This window comes from Macrotis lagotis, chromosome 8 (genome assembly GCF_037893015.1).
Source record: "Macrotis lagotis isolate mMagLag1 chromosome 8, bilby.v1.9.chrom.fasta, whole genome shotgun sequence".
Taxonomy (NCBI): domain Eukaryota; kingdom Metazoa; phylum Chordata; class Mammalia; order Peramelemorphia; family Peramelidae; genus Macrotis; species Macrotis lagotis.
In genome coordinates, this window is record NC_133665.1 from 141627367 (window position 1) to 141650655 (window position 23289).

General features: G+C 38.2%; 1 protein-coding gene across 6 annotated transcripts in view; it reads right to left on the minus strand.

The window, feature by feature from the left end:
• Window positions 1–23289, minus strand: part of HRH1 (histamine receptor H1) — a 105775-nt gene that overhangs the window by 5641 nt on the left and 76845 nt on the right. For 3 of the 6 annotated variants that reach the window (XM_074198562.1, XM_074198561.1, XM_074198560.1), the window contains one exon: window positions 14148–14187. The exons of the other annotated variants lie outside the window; for them this stretch is intronic. In XM_074198562.1, the coding sequence (XP_074054663.1) occupies window positions 14148–14158 (11 nt within the window). In that variant the 5' untranslated portion in view covers window positions 14159–14187. The remainder of the gene's footprint in view (window positions 1–14147; window positions 14188–23289) is intronic. 6 annotated transcript variants of the gene reach the window in all.

Here is a 23289-nt window from a genome sequence, read left to right on the forward strand (position 1 = left end):
ATGATTTAAACAGTGCTGTGAAATCCTAGGAGGAAACACACTATGAAAGTTGAATAAATGAATGAATAATAAATGTCATTAGTTTCTACTAATTTTAGTTAAAAATTCCAAGTAGCTACTGGGATTTTGCAGTTGCACGTGGGAGGCTACTTTTCTGTGTGCAAAACAATGTTTCACATTAAGAATATAAATGGGAAAATGACTACACTTTTATCAAGGGATCTTCTTGTTTTTGACTTTTCCTTCTCTCTCTCTTGATCCCTGATTCCCCAGTCTTCTGCAGATGGCTCTTGTGGTGGCTGAATTCAGATTATCTGAAGTCTAGGGCTCAGTGTCCTTTTAGGATTAGAAAATGTATAGTCAAGGGAGAGTTTGATGTCGTTGTGGTAGAAAGAGCACAGGACTCAAGGATCAGGAGGTTGGGATTACATTCCTATACATTCTATTCTATTATTCTATTCTACCATTTCCTCATATATTCTCATTATATTTGCATATCTATTCTGGGCTCTGAGCAAGTCACATCTTCTCTGGGTCTCAGTGTGATAGGAACCAAAACCAGAAAGTTCTGTTGTGGTGAGCTTTACATGTCAAGTCAAAGGGGTGGAGGTATGTATTTGTCCTTATCTTCAGAGCATTAGGGGTGGTATAAATGAAATCTGTTTTCTTTTTGCTTTGAAATTTTATATTTCTGAAATGTTCTCCACCTCAAAATATTGAGATCTTTGAAAAAGTGAATTCTTTGTAGAGACGAGAGGTTGTTGCCTTGAAGCATCTGGGATCAGAAACAAATTCTTTTGGATTGTTCTATTTCAGAGTATTTCTAGAACATCTGCATCTTCCTCAAATGGGAGGATATCCTGCATAAATAAATACACATATTGTTTGTGTGTGTGTATGTGTGTGTATTCACATATACATTATCACACCTATTTTTATACATATGTATACATTATATATATAATACACATTTTATAGTTGACATATGTCTGAAATCAGCATGAATTGAATTTTTATAATTCAAATTATTTCCTAATGGACATACATGATCAATTCAGAGATATTTACTCCCCCTCTCTTTACTCCTAACCCACTCAAAAAGCAGTAGCCCTAATATTTAAATTTCTTTCTTCTTTCAGTCTCTCTGTTAAATTTGTAAACCCAACTTTTAAATATCTTTGGAAAGTTGTATATTCAAAATATTACAAAAATGTATCTAAGGTGTTGATCAACCAACAAGAATTTTATAAGGTCCTTATATATTGACCAGGTATGGAGTGGACAGAGCGAAGAAGACCTGATTTTAAATCTGGGCAAATCACTTCACCTCTTTGCCTCATAGTGATGCCATTTTGGTTCTCTTATTAGATTGAAGGACAATCACCAACCAACCAGCCTCAGTTTTCTCTTTTGTAAAATGGGATAATCATAATAGTATCTACTTTCCAGGTTGCTGTGAGACTGACATAATGATTGTAAGGTGACTTTTTAAACCTTTAAACACTGATAACTATTTTTGTTGTGGTGGTGGTTATTCTGATGATGCCAAAGATTGCTGTTGTTATTCTAAAGTCGAGAAACATTGTTGTCCTTGTTATTCTGATGTCAAGAACTATTGTCGTTATTATTCTGATGATGCCAAGGACTGTTGTCATTGTTTTTGTTATTACTATTATTCTGATGATGCCAGGGACTGGCATGGGACAATGGAATAACGGTAACAGCTGGCAAGGACAACATATAGTCAACAGTACAAGAGGAGAAGGATTAAAGTGCCCTTGTTTCCACCTTGCTGGGCCCCTTTTGCAAAAATCAATTTGCTGTTTTTGTGATGTGACTAGGACAGATTTTCATCTCTGAGGGTGCACTATGAAGCACCTCTGGGATAGGTAATTCTGCACCTCTCCTTCCTGCTGCTTCCTGAAATGACCCTCCGGGTTCACATATGGTTAGAGGGATCTTAAGCACTCTCTGGGGACCTTTTGGTGAGAACACATACCCTGTATATAGTCCAAGAAAATCACTCATCAAGGGCTAGTGCTGCCAAAAGGCTCTGCAGCCTGTGGTAAAGGGGCCAGGGCTCCCAGATAATTTCTTATTTGTTTTTTTTTTTCTCTAGTGCAGTCTATCACCACCATCCAAGGCTTAATCAGACCCCATATAAAGGGAGAGAATAGGAAAAGGCTGTTGGGATCTCTTCCCTAGGGGAAACCCAATTCATATTTCCTAATTCACTGTTTCCTCTCCTCAGGCTCATTTCACTAAGCCAGATATTTAAAGAGGGAGGATTTCCTTTCCTGCTAAGTGAACACACTCTTAGATAAACTCTGGACAGTTAAAGAATCCAGCCCCAGCCCTTGACACTCCTCTGCCTCTCCAGAAAATGGAACAAGTCTTTTTCAGCCCTCATTCTTCTGGCATGCTGGAGCCCTCAACTGCCAAAACAGTCTGCTTTTACTTTTTCTTGCCTTTTCCAACTCATCTCTTGTTTTTTGTCACTCCTGAGTATTCTCCCTTCTCCCCCATTTCTAGATCTAAGTCTTCTATTTTCCTTATCAAGTTATGGCTTAGTTATTTATCTAATATGTTTCTAGGGCCACCAATTCCTTCCTTTACCATGAAAATATAAAATAAGACTGTTGGATCCAGGCCTGAGTGTCATTGCTCAGGATAGCCCCATTGATTATCCTTTCCTAAGAACATGAATCCTAGCCTCCGTAGAAACTCCAAACAACGTAGAATCACACCTTGTTGAACCCCCAAACAAAATAAATCCTCTAAGGAGACCCCAACAACTCCCAGTCCCTATAGAAACCATACCATCCTGCCTCCTATATCCAATTCCCTATAAAATGACTTGCTCTCCCCTTGGACCCAGTCCACCACTATTTCTTCCTTCAATAAACAGCTTTGCATCCACTTCCATTTATGCCGTCTTCCTTTTTATCCAGGGTTCACCTTTTGACCTTTCAAAGATGATTGTAGTCAAAAGGAGATATGGGTTATATGATCTTATTGGGACTTCAGCACATGCTATCGTGTGTCTACATGTGATATGCGTTTTCAATAAGAGCTATGGTTTTTTTTTTTAGTTTTTTGCAAGGCAAATGGGGTTAAGTGGCTTCTGAGACTGGATTTGAACCCAGGTATTCCTGACTCCAAGGCTGGTGCTTTATCCACTACACCACCTAGCTGCCCCAAGAGCTATGGTTTTACTGACATAGAGAACTCTTTGTGAAGAAACTTCCTTCACCAATGCTTATAGCTACTTGCTCTGCTATTCTTTTAGAAAGACCTGAAGTGGAAGAAATAATTAAAAACCTGTATCTTGGGGAGATTCAGTTTTCTCTCCTCTTTCAAAGTCAGGAAAGTTCAATCTCTGGAAGGATGTTCCTGATGAGATTGTATTAATTCCTCTCATCTTGGTCAGACCCCACCCAACCTTATAAGTAATTTAATCTAAGGTTGAGGAAGTTCAGTATGTTCTACTCAAACTTGGATGGAGACATCTTTTTTGTCTTGATAGCACAAGACTGTGGGTGGTCTGAGTAGAGATAATTTCTGCCCCTCATTGACCACCTACTCTTTTGAAAAATATATGAATTGTGAGTTAACCATGATTGTCTTTGGACTGAGAAGGATGGTCAAATGACTATCCTTTTGTGAATAGCTTGTCGACCTTATTAATAACATGTTTAAATTACCCAGAACCTATGTCTTTCAAACCTTTTTAATCATCACAGAGGTTAAGTGGCTTACCTGGAGTAACACAACTGGTATGCATTTAGAGGCAGTTTCATGGCACAGTGGATAGAACACTGGATCTCTAAGTCATGAAGCCCTGAGTTTGAATCCTATCTTAGATTCTTAATAGCTGGGCAAGTCATTTACCACATGTTTGCCTTAGTTTCTTCATTTGTAAATTGGAAAAAATGAGATCACCTATTTCCTAGGGTTGTTGTGAGGATTAAATGAGATAGCTTGCAAAGTAGCAACAAACATAATAATAGTATTTATATGATGCCTATTATATGCCAATAAGTTCTTTACAGATATTTTCTATTAGCTATTGTTATTATGGTTACTTTACATATATTATCTCATTGACCTTCATAACAATCCTGGGAGGTAGGGGCCCTTATCATCATTCACATTTTACATTTGAAGAAACTGAGACAAATGATGCTTTGTAAGGCTTAAAGTATAATATAGATGCTAGCTCTTTATGTGTCATAAATAGCATTTGAACCAAATCTTCCTCACTAGGAGGTTAACTCTCTGTCTACAGATCAAGTTGCCTCCCGGTGATGTTAATGTATCTTTTTATGTATGCCAAACAAGCCACGAGCAGAGATTTTTCTAATTCATTGCTCAAAACAGTATTCTGATAATGGCAGAAGGACAATATATACTTTTTATATTTAAAATTTTATTTAACATCTTTAAAGTTTTTCCCCAATTATATGTAAAGATTTTCAACATTGAGTTTTTTGCAAGATTTAGAGTTCCCCATTTTTCTTCCTCCTCTTCCTTTCCCCCTCCTTTTGACAGTGAGTAATTTGATATAGGTTATATACATAGGACAGTCATGTTAAACATGGCAATATAGACTTTTGATGCTCATGATAATGGTGATGTTGCTAATGAAAACGATTAAATTGGGGAAAAGCTGTTCAATATAGAACCAGAATAGTCTGTTTTAACTGAGTCAAACATAGATATAGCTGAAAGGGTCCTCAGAAATAAGCTAGACTCAAAAGGGATGATAGATACAATGCTCTTTGAAAAGTTTAATGTGTTCTATGACAGCTGTTTGTTATTATGGTTGCTGATGTTGGTAGTTATAGTGTATTAGCAGGAACCTTTAATTTCACTTGTGGAAACAACCTCTGGTGTGGAAACTTCCTTCCCAGATACAGATCTGCAACTTCTCTGTAACTTGTAGCCAGAATGAGTCTGAATGCACTGATGGGTTTAGTGAATCATCTAAGTTCTCTCCTTCAGTATTCTCAGAGGAAGGTCTTGAATTAGATCATCTTGACTCCAAGGCCCACCATTCACTGACTTTGCCATACTAACTCTCATCAACATCATCATCATCATTACCATCATCATCACCATCATCATCATCATCATCATCATCATTTTCATCACCACCATCAGCAACAGCAGCATTACCATCATCACCACCACATAACCACCACCACCACCACCACCACCATCACTTTACTTGAATCTTTGACAACCAGAGTCTTTCCCCTTGCCAAGGCCAATCCCCCTACTTGTACCTTATCTCTTCTCTCCTCACTCAAATTCAATTTGTGTGCTTGTCATGGCATCACCTTCCTGATATCATTGTCTTCTTTGAGAATAAAGGACAAACATACTTTACACTCTCCAGGAGCTTTTCCCTTTTAGCATCTTCTCTATCTCACAAAACTTATAATTATAAATTTATAACTTATTATAAAATGTATAAGATTTCTTTGGTGAAGAATGAGCGTCATCAGATCACTGGGAAAGTAGGGTTCACCTGACACAGGAAGCTATGGAGACAGGGATATCAATATGACCTTTACTAGGGACTGGTTTTGAGTTAATTAGCTCTTTGGAATTTGATCTCTCACTTAAAAGAGACTTTAAGGAAGCTAAAGATTCCATGAGGCAGGAGAAGAGTATTCTGGGTGTGGGGATCAGCAGTCCAAGGGCAGGAGATGGAATGTCCAATTAGAAAATGGAAGAAGACTGGTTTGGCTGAAATACAGACTGTGAAGGGAGTAGATTGAGATAAATTTGAAAATATAGGTTGGAGTCAGACAATGAATTGCTTAAAAAGCCAAGGAAGAGTTTAGATTTAATCTTGAGGCATCCTGAAGCAACTGAAATTTTTGAGCAGAGAATTGACACAGTCACATCTGTGCTTCGGGATTATTTCACAGCTGGGTAGAAAATGAATTAGAGAAGGAAGGAGGAGGAGTCAGGCTATTGAGTCTTTGGAGACAAGCATCTCTGTGCCTTTTGTTCAGCTGCCTGAAAGTCCAAGGCTTTCCCAGAATACAGGAGATCAGTATGTGCAATAATGATGATAACACTACAACTAATAATAACTGACATTTACATAGAGTTTTAAAGTTTATAAAAGGCTTTCTATTCATTATCTCATTGGAATGCATAAACTTGGGAGGGAGGGACTGATGAACAAACTGAGGGTTAGAGAGTTTCCATAACTTGCCCTCAGTCACCCAACCTGCAAGTATCAGAAATGGGATCTGAACCCAGGTCATTTGGCCTGTGCCTTTTGGAAGACTGAAGTGCTTCAGTATATTGACCCAAGGATTTGTACTCCTGAATTTTTTTTTTTTAGTCCAATGAAAATGAATCTTATACAAATGAAAACAATTCTATTTGGACTCCCATTATAAATGGCTCCATGACTGACTTGCCATCTCAGGTTGAGGGTGAGTTTGAAATGACTGTGTGGGGCTTATTCATGTGATGGACAATTTAGAAGAGTCCTGAATCAGGGGATAAATGCCTGGTGAGGGTTGCTATGGCAACCGTTTCCTTTGTGGTGGCTGCTTCTGCTCTTCCCCTTCCTGACCCCAGAGTAGCACTTCTTCATCAGATGGGTTCCCCTTTGACCAGGCTGCTCCAAGGGGGTTGGGACGTGGGATGGGACTATATATTACATTCTATTAGATCAAGATAGAGACAAGGTATTTTTTTTGAGGGGAGGAAGCATTAGAAGTAGGGTGATGAATGAATGAAAAAGAAAAGCATTTATTAAGTGCTTGCTATGTACAAAGCTGTATGCTTGGGATGGAAATAGAAATTCCTCTCTTCAGGGAACTTACAAACTCTAATTGGGGAAGACAATAGAGAAAAATTCAGTTACAGGGTGGATAAAAGGGCATAGAAATCATACAAATGCAGTTACAGGGTGATGTCAAAACCTGGGAAGCCTCAGGATGTATGGGGATCTACCTTGGTTCATCACTATTGGGAAAGGGGGAATGGATCAAGGAGGAGAGGAGATTCTGGGTTCTATCTGTCAAGGGTGGCAGTGGGTGTTCATTGACCAGTCAGTAGGAGAAAAGGTGAAAGGGGCATTGGCAGGATGCTTAGGAGTTAGTTCTGGGGTTGGGGAGGCGAAGTGGGGTCCTTTTGGGCATCAGTTCTGATCCCTATCTTCTTAGATGGGGTTCGGTAGCAGCCTCTATGTGTGTGTGTGTGTGTGTGTGTGTGTGTGTGTGTGTGTGTGTGTGTATGGGAGAATGGAGGCTATAAATGGAGTCTTCCAGGTACCCCCAGTGGGGGTCTTTGGAGGCTTATTGATAAAGCAGGGGTTCATAGAGACCTTGCTGTGACTAGAAATCAGCAGAAACCTCCTTCAGACAATAATGCTTTTAGCTGAGCCCTGAAAGGGGTCTAGGATATCTAAGAAGCAAGAGGCTGACGTTTCTGAATTCTAAAATGCAGAAAGCTTATGCTATTGAATTCTCTGTTGCATTCAAGGTCCCCAGCAAAAGGTTGAACCCATAGAGGATGTTACTGAATGAAAGCTGCATAGAGATCTTTTCATGATGGAATGACCTATGAGCAAGATGATAGAGGCAGCGATACATCCTGACAATAGATACTGTAAGACTTGACATAACAATTACGAGTAATATGCTGTATCAGTAACCATAATAGGCAGCCAAATTCTAGGACTCTTTTATAATTGCCTCCTTGAAGCCAGCACACCAGACCTGAAGAAGAATGACTTAACACTTTGTGTTTCTGGCTGGAGCCACCTCCAGAAAACACACCCTTTACCAAGAGGCAGAGAACTAACTAAAGGCAGCATCTTAAATGAGTCACTAGAGAGAAAAAAAGTTGTGTCCAGGTTGGAAAATAATTCATTTGAAAATGACACATCCACTTCTAGAATACATTTCCATCCTCCTCTGATCTGAGGAAAGAACTATCGCACACCCACACCCTTTCTCGCACATGCATACACACGTAGACAGCATGACAGGAACAAAAAACCTTATTTCTTATCTCCAAGGTTGAAATAATACACAAAAGAATGGTCAAATTTGGATCTGTAGCTAGATGTCTCTGTCACTGTGTTCTCTCTCTCTCTCTCTCTCTCTCTCTCTCTCTCTCTCTCTCTCAATACTCCTAATATCTTTTGCTATGTCTCTCTTTCCCTTCCCTTCAACCCCTGGTTTTGTGATACTCTGGTCCATGGATTTTATTGTGAAGAGACAGAGTCGGGTGTGGTGTAGAGGGAGAGAATTAAACTATGTATTATAAAATCTGGGATTTAGTCCAGCACTTATCTGAGCTTGGGAAAATTGTTAAGAAATAAATTAATCATTGTTGTCATTGAATTATTTTAATCTTGTTCAACTCTTCGTGACCCCATTTAGGATTTTCTTGGCAAAGGTCCTGGAGAGATTTACTATTTCTTTCTCTAGCTCATTTTACATGAGGAGGAAATGAGGAATTAGAAGCAATCAGGATTAAGTGACTTGTTCAGGGTCACCCGGTTACTAAGAGTCTGAGGTCAGATTTGAGTTAAGGTCTTCCTGATTCCAGGTCTGGTACTCTTTCCATGTGCTACTTAGCATTTATTAGCCTCTTATTATGTGTCAGGAGTTGGAGATATGAAGATAAATATGAATCAGTGAAGACAACACGCACATGAATAACTGTATATAAAACATAGAGAAATAAATATAATACACTCTTTTTTTTTTTTTGTAGGTGGGGGAGGACTCTACCTGCTCTAGAAGGGTAATGAATCAGGGAAAGCTTTACATTTGAGCAAAATTTTGAAAATGAGATAAAGTGAGAGTGTAGTCCAAGCATGAGGACTGCCAGTACAAACATGCAGAGATGGGAGATTTAGGATCAGATCAGTTTTTCAGGAAGGAATCATATTGGCATAATAGTTCAAGACTAGGCTATGAAGGTCTCACAGAGGAGGTTTTAAATTCTAGATCAACAGAGTTCCACTGGAGTTTATTGACTAGGAGAGTAACATAGGAAAATCACTTGGTTAGCTGGGATAGATTGGAGAGAGCGTCAACTTGAGATAGGAAGAACAACCTGGAAGCTTTTTCAGTGGTTCAGGTGAAACAGGATGACAACCTACACCAAGGGATGGGGTTGGGGGGGTGAATAGATGAGGGGGACTTCTTTAAGACATGTTACAGAGTTGGGTGGATATATAGGGTGAGGGCCAGTGTGGCATTAAGCATCATGCCAATATAGCTAACCCAAATGACTGCAAGGTTGGTTTCTCTATGGAAATAGAGAAGTGTAAAGGGAGAAAGATTTTGAGAGGAAAGATAATGCTTAGTTTAGTATAGTGTTGAATTTGATTTGTCTACTGGAAATCAAGCTTGAAACATCCAATGGGCAGCAGGTACTATGAGACTACAGTTCAGGAGAGAGATTAAATATAGACTTGGTAGTTATCTGTAATGAGATGATAAACTTATGGGATCTAGTGTGGTTAGTGAGTGAATGTAGAGAGACTAAAAGAGGGCTCAGGATAGATTTCTGCACCAGATTCATGTTGAATGGAAATGCTATGGAAGTAATTGAGAAGGATTGGTTTGATGGGTAAAGAGAATGATGAATCAGGTCATGAAAACCCAGAGAGGAGAGAGTAACCACAAATGCTATGTATAACATTTCAAGTAATTCACATAAATTTGATTTGGGAGCTAGGAGTGAGGGTATTTACACTTGGAATCTTGAATGCTGGGGAGACTAAGGCTGCTTGATCTCTTGTGTATCTTCACTAAGTCTAGCACAAATATGGTAGAAGAGTAGGGCCACTGGACTGACTAAGGAGGGGTAAACTGGTCAGAGTTTTAAAAAACAGAGCAAGTAAAAGCTTTCATAACAATCACTATTAGCATCAGGCTGGTGACTGTCCAAATCAAGCATGGGTGAGATAGGGAGACTCAGTCTCAAAACTAACAAAAATCTATTGATACTGATACTTCTAAAACCCAAACCTGACCACATCCACCAACTATCATTTCTCCCTCCCTCCAACAATCTTTAGCAGATCTCATATATTTCTAGGATAAAACACAAAATCCTTCATCTGTATGATATTTAAAGGCTTTTATAATCTCACTACAGTCTACCTTTCCACCTTATTAATATTCTAGCCAAATTGGCCCTCTAGCTGTTCCCCAGACATAATATTTCTTTGCAAAGTCTGTTCTTCCATTTTTGGAATGGAACCTTAAGAATCTCTAGTAACTAACTTCCTTTAAAGCCTACTTTGCTACTTCCTTCAAAAAGTCAATTCCTGATATCCTCAAATTTCTTTATTCTTCTGTATAAGATCTTTCTTCTTATCTCTCCCCTCTTTGTAGAACAAAAGCTCCTTGAGGGTAGACACTGTTTAATTTTCTGCTTTTTAGCCTAAAGATTTATCCCACCGTTCCATAGGAGGTAATATTTATAAATATTTGTTATGCTGAAATGAGATGAATACACTGGTGGGCTTTAGGTTTTAGATCTATAGGGATGGAACTAGATGATTTCTAAACTCTTCACTTTTAAAAGTTGATGGTTCAAACCAGAGCTAAGTCCAGTCATTCAGTTCCATTCAATGAATATTTTTCCATGCATACTTTGTGTAAGATAGTGTGAGGAGGGAGAGAGCCAGTCTCAGAGCAAAGAGGACCTGAGTTTACATTCTGTTCCAGACTTATATAGGTTGTGTGATCCTGGACAAGTCACTTCACCTTTTATGCTCTTTTCCCCTTTCCAACTCTTTAAGACTAGAAAAATAAAGTGTCCCGGTCTGCAAGGGAGTTTTCTCACTGGAAGTAACACTTACCAATGAAATCACAGGTTCAAACCAAAATAGGTACAAGATATTATTCTAGTATTGGAAACATAAAGGCAGAAAACTTTAAACCAAGGGTTATTAACCTGTTTTTGTTTATCATGATCCTTTTTGAGTCTAATGGATCCTAAGGACTTTTTTTTTCTCTCAGAAGAATGATTTTTAAGGGGTGGGTGATGCAGTGGATAGAGCACTGGCCCTGGAGTCAGGAGTACCTGAGTTCAAACCTGGCCTCAGACACTTAATAATTAGCTAGCTGTGTGGCCTTGGGCAAGCCACTTAACCCCATTTGCCTTGCTAAAATTAAAAAAATGATTTTAAATGCACAAAATATCAGAGGATTGCAAGAAAAAACAATTCTATTGAAAGTTAGCAATATATATGCATGATATGAATATAAAGACCTATAATATGTTTCACATGTGTGTACATACACACATACATGTATAATGTATATATATATATATATATATATGGAGAGAGAGAATAAGATGAAAGAAAGAATGAGAGAGAGAAGAGAGAATGAGAGAGAAAATGAGGAGAGAAAATAGAGAATGAGAAAGAAGATAAAGAATGAGAGAGAAAAAGAGAGAGAAGAGAGAAAATGAGAGGATTGTGAATGAGAGAGTTATGATCCTAGGTTAAGAACCCCCCTACCTCAAATAATTTTTGCTTTTAAGGATCTTACAGTTCTAAGAATGAAACTAAACATGGTTTGGTGGACCTCTAGTTTTGATTTTGACCATTATGAATTAGCTACTTTTCCTGAGGTAACTTATGTTTGCCCTAATTTGCTCTCTGGCTCTCCATATTCTCTTTTATTGTTCAGGACTGACTCAGGGTTATCTCAGAAGCAAATAGTTAGCTGTTTTTTGTGTGTGGGTTGTGGAGAGGCTGGGGGGGAGGTGGATAATGGCACTCTTATTCTTGGGAAACAGCTGTGTAGATGAGCTGGTCCTATGTTTCCCTGGATTTTCTAAAATCAATTCACTCCCAACTATCCTTCAGACTTTTAGGACTGGCTGAATCTGAAGACAGACTCTTCCATTGTGCTTTGAGAGCAGAGCAGTGTTACTTGACCCAAACTTTTCCTGAAGGGGCTTTAGTGTGGGGGCTGCAAACTGCTTAGAAGGTAGTCCAAGAGCAACTACTCTATGAAAAAAAATCTGGCATCCTGAAACTAATGGCCAGATACCAGGTGGAAGGCTAAAAATGGTTTAATAGCAGAGATACCAGTCTGAATGCTCACAATATAGTAATGGATTAACATCCCTTCGTTTAGAGATATTGGACACTCATTTTCTCTCAGCCTTTCATCAAAGGATATAATGCATTTTTCTAAAAAAAAAATACTCCTCCTTAAAACTATAGTACCAAACTTTTAAGAAAATGGAGTTGCAGAAAGGACAATGATCAATGTTGGGAGGGTTGTGGGAAATCTGGGACACTAATACATTGTTGGTGGAGCTGTGAACTCATCCAACCTTTCTGGAGAACAATTTGGGATTATGCCCAAAGGGCAACAAAAATGTGCATACCCTCTGACCCAGCAATACCACTACTGGGTCTATACCCTGAAGAGATGATGAAAAAGGGTAAAAACATCACTTGTACAAAAGTATTCATAGCAGGCCTGTTTGTGGTGGCAAAGAATTGGAAATCAAGTAAATGTCCTTCAATTGGGGAGTGGCTTAGCAAAGTGTGGTATATCATGGAACATGACTGTTCTATTAGAAACCAGGAGGGATGGGAATTCAGGGAAGCTTGGAGGGATTTGCATGAGCTGATGCTGAGTGAGATGAGCAGAACCAGAAAAACACTGTACACCCTAACAGCAGTATGGGGGCGATGATCAACCTTGATGGACTTGCTCATTCCATCAGTACAACAATCAGGGAAAATTTGGGGCTGTCTGCAATGGGGAATACCATCTGTATCCAGAGAAAGAACTGAGGAGTTTGAACAAAGACCAAAGACTATTACCTTCAATTTAGGGGGAAAACCCCCCATTATCTTATTTATGTAATTTTGCTATCTCTTATATTTTATTTTTCTTAAGGATATGATTTCTCTTTCATCACATTCAACTTAGATCAATGTATACCATGGAACTGTCTTCTATGGGGGTGGGGGAAGGGAAGCAAGAATGGGGGGAAAATTGTAAAACTCAAAATAAATAAAATCTTTCTTTAAAAAATAGAGTTGAAAACTATTAGACTTAGAGACTAAAGAATTATAACACTTTAAAAGTGGAAAAACAACATTATTTCATTTACCTAGGTTAAAAAAGATACTTAAAATCAAAATAAAAAAGATAAAAATTATCCACTAATAGACTGCTACAAGTAGAATGTATTTCAAGATCAAAATATAAAATAATCCACTAATAGATTGTTAGAAATAGAAGGAAATTTAAGAGATAATTTTCTTCAGCCTCCTCCATTGACAGAAGAAAGAACTAAGATCCAGAGAATTTGAATGATTTTCAAATTCACATAGCTAGTTAGGGGCAAAACCTGCCTCATCTTATTCACTAGGATTATGCCAGAACTTTGTTGAATGGTCCAGCTTGTGTGAGTGGAGCAGACAGTGTCGGGAAGTGATCAATACTGAACCCAAGCTAAGTAAGTTTCCTAAAGTCTGAAAATGTCACCTGATCTCTAGGATCCCAACCTAAGCTTGTAATTTAAAACTCTCACAAATTATTTCAAGTTTATTTCAAATTACTTCATTTACTTACCCACTTATTGTTCCCAGAACACAGCATGTAATCTTTTGCCTTTCTGCCTTTGCAAGGACTGCCTCCTGTGTTTGGAATTAACTTCCTTTTTATATCTTAAAAATTCTTGTATAAGGGTGGGAGATTCATCAACCAAACTATTTAAATTAAGAGATAACGTGTTGGGATACCTAAGGAAAGAACCAGCCTCAATCAACTACTCAAAATATTTTTAGATCAAATGTGAAAAGATCTTCTGGAAGAGATCTGTCACCCCAGAAAAGCATTCAAATTGGCTGAGGAGACAGTCTCACCTTGTGGATCTTTAATGCAAAGCCAGGAAATGGAGATTCAGAAACAAAAGGAATGTGAAATCTCTGCTATTTCCATCTCTTGTTTGGGAAATAGCAATTCTCAAGAGTTCCCATACCTCTAGACCATGGCCTAGTGCCATATTTCTTCACCCAAGAAGGAAAGAACAAACATACAAGACCAAAGGAACAAGTACCATGTTGCCATGGCCAGACTGGAAGGGGCAGCAGAATCTTGGCTCCTTACCTCTTCCCCATTGTAGAGCTTTCCTCACTCCAATGAAGCCCTAGGAAAGATGACCCCAAATCATTCTGTCAATGCCTTTTGTAAGTTTTCCTTCATGTGGTAAGCAGACTGGTAAAATACTTTCCCAGGCTCTGAACTCCATATGGGGATTGCATCAACAAAGTATCCTGCATATTCTCAAAGGAAGCTCATAAGAAAGTCTTTTTCTTTGTACTATTTTCCTTCAAGGTTCAACTCAGGTGCTACTTAACAGTAAATGATAATTATAACGATAAAAATAATGATAAAATAAACAATAATGATAATTATCATTGGTAAAGCTCTTTTAAGATTTGCAATCCTTTACAAATGTCTCAACTGATGCTCACACCAACTCTGGGAGGTAGGAGTTATTATTTAATCCCATTTTGCAGCTGTGGGAAACTGAGGCAGACAAATGATATAACTTGCCTGGGGCTACAACAATAGTAAATTTATTTTTTAAAAATTATCTATTTTATGGGGTGGCTAGGTGGTGTAGTGGATAAAGCACCGGCCTTGGAGTCAGGAGTCCCTGGGTTCAAATCTGGTTTCAGACACTTAATAATTACCTAGCTGTGTGGCCTTGGGCAAGCCACTTAATCCCATTTGCCTTGCAAAAAAAAATTATCTATTTTATTTGTTTTCCAATTACATACAATAGTATGTATTAGATTTAGAGACTAAAGAATTATAACACTTTAAAAGTGGAAAAACAACATTATTTCATTTACCTAGGTTAAAAAAGGATACTTAAAATCAAAATCTACCAACCATTTTTTGTAAAGTTTTGAATTTTAAAATTTTCCCCCTTCCTTCCCTTCCTTCCTCCCTCCCCCAGCTAGTAAATTTCTTAGACCTTCTGGGCCACCCTGTTGTTTCTCAATTTGTACCTCATTGAAAGCCACCTCTAAAATCCTATGAATTTATTAAATCTCAATCCTCTGGCTGAATCCAAAGATCCTCAATGATCTTCTGGTCTTTCATTTGCTTCCCCTAGTTACCTGCTATAGCTCCAAGAAGCTTCCTGAGGGCAAGGTCTTTTTTCCATCCTTTTTTTTTTTTTGTATCTTACATCTCTCACACATAGTATGTACTTAATAAATAATGGCTGGTTTGGATTGACTCCTTAGCCTATAGGTGCTAAAAACTGGGGCTCCAAGCCTGATGCAGAAGGAAAATACGGTAGTTTATTTCTCCTTGCCAAATCACTTCTGCAAAACCATAAGAATTTCCAGTCATATGCTCTGAGTACCGATTGGGCAATCTAGCCCCACATCTGGAGAGTCCTAAAAAGCATCTTTGCATGAATCAGCATTCACTTTTTAAAAAGGATATTGGTGGCAATTTTTGTTACTTTCATGATTTTAATGGGCATGACTTGGGCAAATCATTTAAACTTTCAGTACATCTATCATTTACCCTCTCTAAGATTTAAGAGGTGAAGAGGGTACCTGACTTGCATTTAGGAAGTTTTCTCATTCAGTAGTTCTTTTTCTGATGACTGGATGGATCCTGTCCCTATCCTTATCCTTCTTCCTCTCTTATTAACTTAAAAAAAAGCCCAGCACATTTTGGGACCTGTTTTTACTTATTGAATTTAATTCATTTTATAGATCCATTGATGTATATATTGGTTTCCAAGTCATAATTAAGCTTTTCTACTTGTTGTGATAAATTACTGATTCTAAATTTGCAAATGGGCTACTTTCCCAGAAATGGGTTAGTTATATACATCAGTACATAACATCTGGCTTTTTTGGTGGGATCTGGAAAACATTCAGGTTATCATGAAAAGGAGAAGAAATAGGAGATGGCCATATTATTGTGCCTGCCCTTGTTATCTTCCCAGTATAGTTAACTTTACTCTGAAAAGAGAGACCCTCAGGCATGTTCCCTGGGATGACTGTTTGGGATTTCAGCTCTGTTTCAATGTTAAAATCCATGGCTATATTTAATTTCTGATCTCAATTGAGTCAAGAGTTGCAGTGCATTAGACTTGATCCTAATTTGTTTTTATTTATCTTCAATCATGAACTTGAATAAGATGAAGACCAATGACAAGAACCCTCAAAGTTCTCCACCATCAGAAATTCTACTTTATAGAAATTCAGGATTAGAGGATCATCAAATTATTCATTGAGAATTGGAAGGGACCTCCGAGGCCATCTAGTTTAGCTCCTTCAGATTATAGATGAGGAAACTGAGGCCCAGGGAAAGAAGGTGCGTATCCAAGGTCAATACCTACAGAGGGTATACTAATAAATGTGTAACCAGCTCTCTGCAAAAGTAAGTACCCATGACAAACTATTATGCAGAATTTGCATTATTAACATTTTCTCATCTAAGCAATCAATAAAACAATAAATCAAGCCCTAATTTGCATAGTTTACCAAATGTATAATCAGTTTAAGAACTGGCTGCTGCACAACCTGCAGATAGCTGGTCAGATACAGAGGCTCCCTTTGGACCCAAGATCTTTGTTCCAGGGCTAGTACTTTTTCCATAGTAGCACAGCAATGTTGATCAGTATAGAGGAGGTAGAAAACCCAGTTTCTAACGCAATGCAGCAAAGGAAACCCCCAAATGCTAAAACATCAAGAAAAACTTGGAGAATCATCATCACATACTAAATGCCACCAATGTCCCAATTTGGAAGGAATGTAAGACAACAGGAAATATTGATGAAGACCCTGACAGCTCAAGGAGACAGCTATGATGTCACTAACATGCCCTGCTCTTTCTGCTATGTGTATTTGTATAGTAAGCATTTCTTGAACTCTAAAATGCCATATAAGTGCTACATTAAATAATCTACAGAATCTATAAGGCAAGGTAATTCTGTAGATTATATAATATATAGTATTTTAGAATTCAAGAAATGCTTTACAATCTCATCACCTTTGATCCTAACAACCATCTTGGGAAGTGGATGCTAATAATATCTCCATTTTTACAGATGGGAAAAATGAGGCAGACAGATATTAAGTAACTTGTCTAGAGTTACATAGATAGTGGCTATAGCTGGATTTGAACTCGTCTTCCTAATTCTAGGTTCAGAACTCTATTCACTGCTTGCATGCTCTCTCTCCCTCTCTCCCTCTCTCCCTCTCTCTGTCTCTTGTTTTGCTCTCTTTTCCTCTTTCTCTCAATTTTTCTTTCTGTTTCTCCCCCCTCCACATATACATTCACAGATATGCACATATATATGTGAATTATATGAATATATGTATGGATATGAGAGCAGCTAGGTAGTGCAATGGATACAGCACCAGCCCTGGAATCAGGAAGACGTGAGTTCAAATCCCAGCCTCAGCTGCTTGATACGTACTAGCTATGTGACCTTAGGCAAGTCACTAACCCAAACTGCCTCACATTCAGGGTCATCTCTAGTCATTCTGATCTATATCTGGCCAATGGATTCCAATGGTTTTGAAGGAGAACTGAGTTTGGTAAATTTGCACAGCAACCCCCCTCCCCAATCTAATTCATGTGCTTGTCTTGGCATCACCTCCCTGATATCATAGTCTTCTTCAAGAATGAAGGACACCAATAACAATAATATGTATGTCTATAAATAATATATATATGTGCATACATACACATGAATTGTGTGTATCTATCTCTGTTGATTTCTCTGACACACATAATATGTATATACTTCTACATAATAATGTATATTAAATTATTATGTCTATATCTTATTTGCATATTGTCTCTCCCATTCAAAAATGATATCTTTGAGAAAAACAGGGCTGTGTTTTTCTTGGTTTTTGTTTTGTCTTTCTTTATATCCCCAGAGTTTAACATAATGGCTGGCAAACAGTAGACATGTTGGGGGTCTGCACATATATATATATACATATACACACACACACACACACAAAAGGTATTAGTCTTCCTTGAACACACCCTACATGCCCATGTCTACACACTTGTGTTAACATACAAGCCAGTCAGGTTGGTATATGAATTCAGGTTTCCTGATCTCCCTTCCACATTGTACCATGGCTCATGTCCTTACTATGTAATTTCTCAAAGACCACCCTTAATTATTTAATAATGGTGATGTAATGACAGTCTTTTCTACATGACTGAACCCTGACTTTGGGTTCAGGTGAATGATGGTGACTTCTGAAGGCGTGTGCTTTGAGGGCTGATTCTTTCTTAGACTGAATCTGTGACTTCATTGATATGGAAAACTTCCAGCAAGAAAACTCCCTCTACCACCAAGCATACAGGACAATTGCTCTGCAACTTAACATCTTGGAGAGAGGCCTAGGGAACTGAAGTGAATTCCCCAGTATGTTTCTGAAGTGAAACTTGATCCTGGGACCCTCTGACTCTGAGGCCAGTTTTCTGAAGCCCTTGCTAGGTTGCCATTCTGGATGAGTGTTAACCACTTGCAATCTCACATGCTTAGACTGATGATAGCAGTCAGTAGTCACTGGTGAAATTGCCTCCTAATTAGCTTCTTCATTAGCTATACTAATTTACATCTTAATTAGCCTTAATGGTGCATAATAACGGATCCCAATGTTTGGCTCTTTGCTACCATAGCAGAAAAGGGATGGAAGGCCTGTAAGACTAAATGTGATGCCAGTATAATGAGGGAGCCTGGCAAGGGATCTAGGAGGGGAATTTTGTTTCTGGAAATAAAAGAGGAGATACAGGGTCTGACATTTGGTTCTCTAGATTGCAGCCTGTCCATCTCAAGAATTGTCTTTTTTTACCTTCTTTGATCAAGATAGCCCAAGGTACAAGGTCATAAGTCTAGCCAGCCTAAGGAGGAGTATATATACTGGGGGGGAGCCAGTACTTGGCCTGAAATGCCCCTACAGAAAGCTGCCATCCTCATTAAAGACTGTTCATATCACACCAACCCAGAATGTCAGAGTTGGATGACACTTTAGATAGGATTTATATTAATTCATTATTTTAAGGTTTAAGATGAGGATAAGAAGTAAAATCCTATAGTGAGTTAGTATTCATAGCTAGGAGGTCTTCCTGTCTTTGATGCAAATAAACAAGCAAAACTAAACATTTTAGAATCAAGAAGATTAAAGTTTGAATCCTGTCCCAGATATTTGCTAACTTCCTAACCCTGGCTAAGTCACTTAACTTTTATCTTCCTCAGTTTGAGTAAATGTAAAATGGAGACAATAAAAACATCTAACTCACACATCTATTGTGATCAAAAGAGTGAACATATATATATATATATATATGTATATATTTACACATATGCATGTTTTATATATAGTATATATAGTTTGCAAATATTTAGTATTATGCAAGTGTTAGCTATCATTAAATGCTTACTGAATAAAGGACACTGTATTAGGTAGTAGAGAATCCAAAGAAAAGCCATCATTCCTGTCCTCAAGGAACTGACTAGTTCAATAGGATGATGACATCAAGAAAGATAGCTATAATACGTTAAAAGGTTTAAAAACAGGGGCAGCTACGTGGTGCAGTGGACAGGGACTGACCCTGGAGTCAGGAGGATCTGAGTTCAAATTCGACCTCAGACATTTAATAATTACCTAGAGGCGTGACCTTGGGCAAGCTATTGCCCCCAAAAAGACATAAAAACTATAAAACGAAAGGTCAGATAAGATCTGAGGGGGATGGTCAATGTTGGATCCTGAAGGAAGTCACAGATAAAGTCCACATTATTAACAGGGAGACCAGGTGGAGTCACAATCAGAAATAATGTATTCAGAAGTAGAAAAAGGGTTTGGGGATGCTTTATTTAGTCTCATAGATTGGATTAAAGCAAATATCTGGTTTCAGGATTTTGAGAAAATTGGTACTCAGGAAATGATACAATCACAAGTTCTTGTTGTGTAATGCACAAATAGACAAACCAAGCATAATTAAACTGATATAAAAAGACTTATGCAAGAAACTTACCCCAACCTGAAGAGGAAGGAGATGGGAAGGGAAACATGATCAAATTTGAGGTTCCGGTGGCAATAGTGTATAGGTTTGATTAAGAACAGATAATTGGTGCCAGATGAAGAATGTAGATAGATGAGGTAGTAAAGTTCTTGGGGGGAAGGGTCCCTTATTGATATACCAGGCTTGGATGAAGTTTGGATAGGGGAGCTTTCTTTATTAAGACCACAAACTGGTGGAAAGATCTAATGTTAACTAAGGAAGATAGCTCACGGCCCCTGAAACAGTTCAAGAATTCACCTAATGGGGCGGCTAGGTGGTGCAGTGGATAAAGCACCGGCCCTGGAGTCAGGAGGACCTGGGTTCAAATCTGGCCTCAGACACTTAATAATTCCCTAGCTGTGTGGCCTTGGGCAAGCCACTTAACCCCATTGCCTTGCAAAAAAAAAATTCACCTAATCAAAAAGTGCAAACCCTGGCTGTCTGACAAAGACTCAACAGTGGGAAGATACAGTTGTCTGTCTGGTCTATATGATTTTTAGGGGCATTAGGAAAACTTAACCTAAGGGTCTCCATATCGAAGTCCTATCATTATAAATATAACATCAAGCAATCAAACCACAATCACAACATAAAAAATATAGCTTACAGTTATCACAAGGGGGGAAAGTGATTCAAAAAATGGCCAAGTTGAGACTAGAATTCAGACCTTCTGACCCCCAGTCCAGGGCCCTTTCTACTATATCTCAGCTCCCTCTCCAACTGGAAGCCATCAAGACTCTTCTGATTCTTCCAGTGGGACAAGAATGTTCATTCAATCAACCAGCATTTATTAATCACCTTGTATAAGTCAGACACTGTTCTAAGGACTTTGGTTACAAAGACAAAATGAAAAGTAGTCCCTAGCATTTAATCAATGAATCAGCCAATAAGAATCTATTGCTTATTGTGGTGCAGTAGTTAGAGCACCAGCCCTGGAGTCAGGAGGACCTAAGTTCAAATGTGACCTTAGATACTTACTAGCTGTGTGACCTTGGGCAAATCACATAACCCTGATTGTCTCATATCCAGGGCCATCTCCAGTCATCCTGATTCATATCTGGCTACTGGACCCAGATGGCTCTGGAGGAGAAAGTGAGGCTGGTGACAGTACAGCACCACCACTCAGATCTAATTCATTTGCTTGTCATGACATCACCTTCCTGATGTCATGGTCTTCCTTGAGAATGAAGGACAAATATCAAGCATCTATTAAGTTCTAAGGATTAAAAAAAAACAGCCCCTGCCCTTAAGGAGTTTACTTTCTAATGTACAAAAAATAGGTATGTAGAAACTATAAGGGAACCTTGGAGGTGAAGGTATTAGCAGTTGGGCAGCCTGGGTAAGGTCTTCAGAAGGGGGCATTTGAGTTGAGTTTTGAAGAAAGTCTAGAGTATTGAGAAAAGGTGCCATCAAGAGAAAAGTTTAGAAGAGGTGAAGGATTGGGGGTGAGAGGGAAAGAGAATGAGTTCAGTTTTGGCTATGTTGAGTTAAAGATGCCTATGGGGCATCCAGTTTGAAATACCCAAGAGGCAGTTGGAGATGTGAGTCTGGAGCTAAGGAGAGAGACTCCCAACTTAAAATAGCTAAAGAGTTCAGTGAATAAAGTGCTGTACCTGGAGTAAGGAAGATCTGAGTTCAAATCTCTCCTCAGATACTTAATAGTTGTGTTACTCTGGGAAAGTCACTTAAACTTAGTTTTCCCCCTATGTAAAATGAGTAAAATGGGAATAAAAATAGCATCTATCTCCCAGTATTGTATTTGTAAAGTGCCATACAAACCTTAAAGCACTATTATTGTTATTAGTATGTAAATTATTTCTATACATATAAATATTATATATAATATGAAATATATCTATGTCAACTACATATATAAATTTGGAAATTCTCAGGAGCTTATATTCTTATTCCTGACGTGACCTTTATGCTGATATAAACACCAGATAGTTTGAAGAGGAGAAAGACCTAACTAGAGAAATCAGGAAAAGTTTCACAGAGTAGGTTTGGCCAAAATGATCTTTGAAGCTAAGAATTTGAGCAGGTGAGGATGAAATGGAGTTGAATTTTTTAATTGATATTTTATTTTTCCAAATACATGTTAGGAAAGTTTTTAAACATTTATTCATATGCATATTTATATTTTTAAGTTACAAAATTCCCTTCCACTCTCTCTTCCAACCCCTGTCTCCTCAGAGGTGAATGGTCAGGTTAATATTGTACAATCACATTTGTGCTAAACAGAGTAGACATTTTTGATAAGAGGAATTAGGATTAAGGGAAAGAAGCATATAAGAGATATTTTTAAAAAAGTGAATGTAGTGTTCATCAGATGCTGAAGGGGTTTTTCTTTCCTTTTTTTTTTTTTGTTTGTGGGGCTGCATTCTGAGGGTGACTCCTGTGGAGCAGAACAGTGCTTCCCATACTTTGCTTTCCCATCTCAGTTTAGCCACTGTTCCTAAGCACAGGACACCATGCTCCTGTGGATCATGCTTTCAAGGGATATCAAAGGGAGCTCCAAGTTCAAATGTTAGACTTCTGCTTTGGAGTATTCATAAAAACAAACTGTGAGCTCTTTTTGTAGTGGCAAAGAATTGGAAAAAAGAAGGAATTTCCATTAACTGGGGAATGGCCGAACAAATTATGGTATATGACTGTTATGCAGTATTATTGTTCTGTAAGAAATCATGAACAGTTGGACTTTAGAAAAGCATAGAAAGATTAAATGAACTGATGCTGAGTAAAGTCAGCAGAACCAGGAGAATATTGCACATACTAAGAGCACAACTCCTCTCAGCAGTGATGAAGAATAATCCTGAGATACCTGTTATAGAAAATGCCATCCTCATTCAGAGAAAGAAACTGTGAAGTCTGAATGCAGAGACAAGTATACTATGTTCATATTTTTTCTAATTTCTTTTATGTTGATTATTTCTCTCTCATGGTTCCCTCCCATGGTTCTGATTCTTCTTTCACAACGTGATTAATAAGGAAACATGCTGGGTATGAATACTTGTATATGATGTCAGATTGTTCACTGCCAATGGGGAGGGGGGAGAGAAGTGAGTGTAGTGGAGAAATGTGGAACTCAAAAGCTTGTAAAAGGATGAATTTTGAAAGTTATTTTTGCATTTAATCTGAAAAAATAAAATAAAAGTTTTGTTGAACAAAACAGCAAAATAAA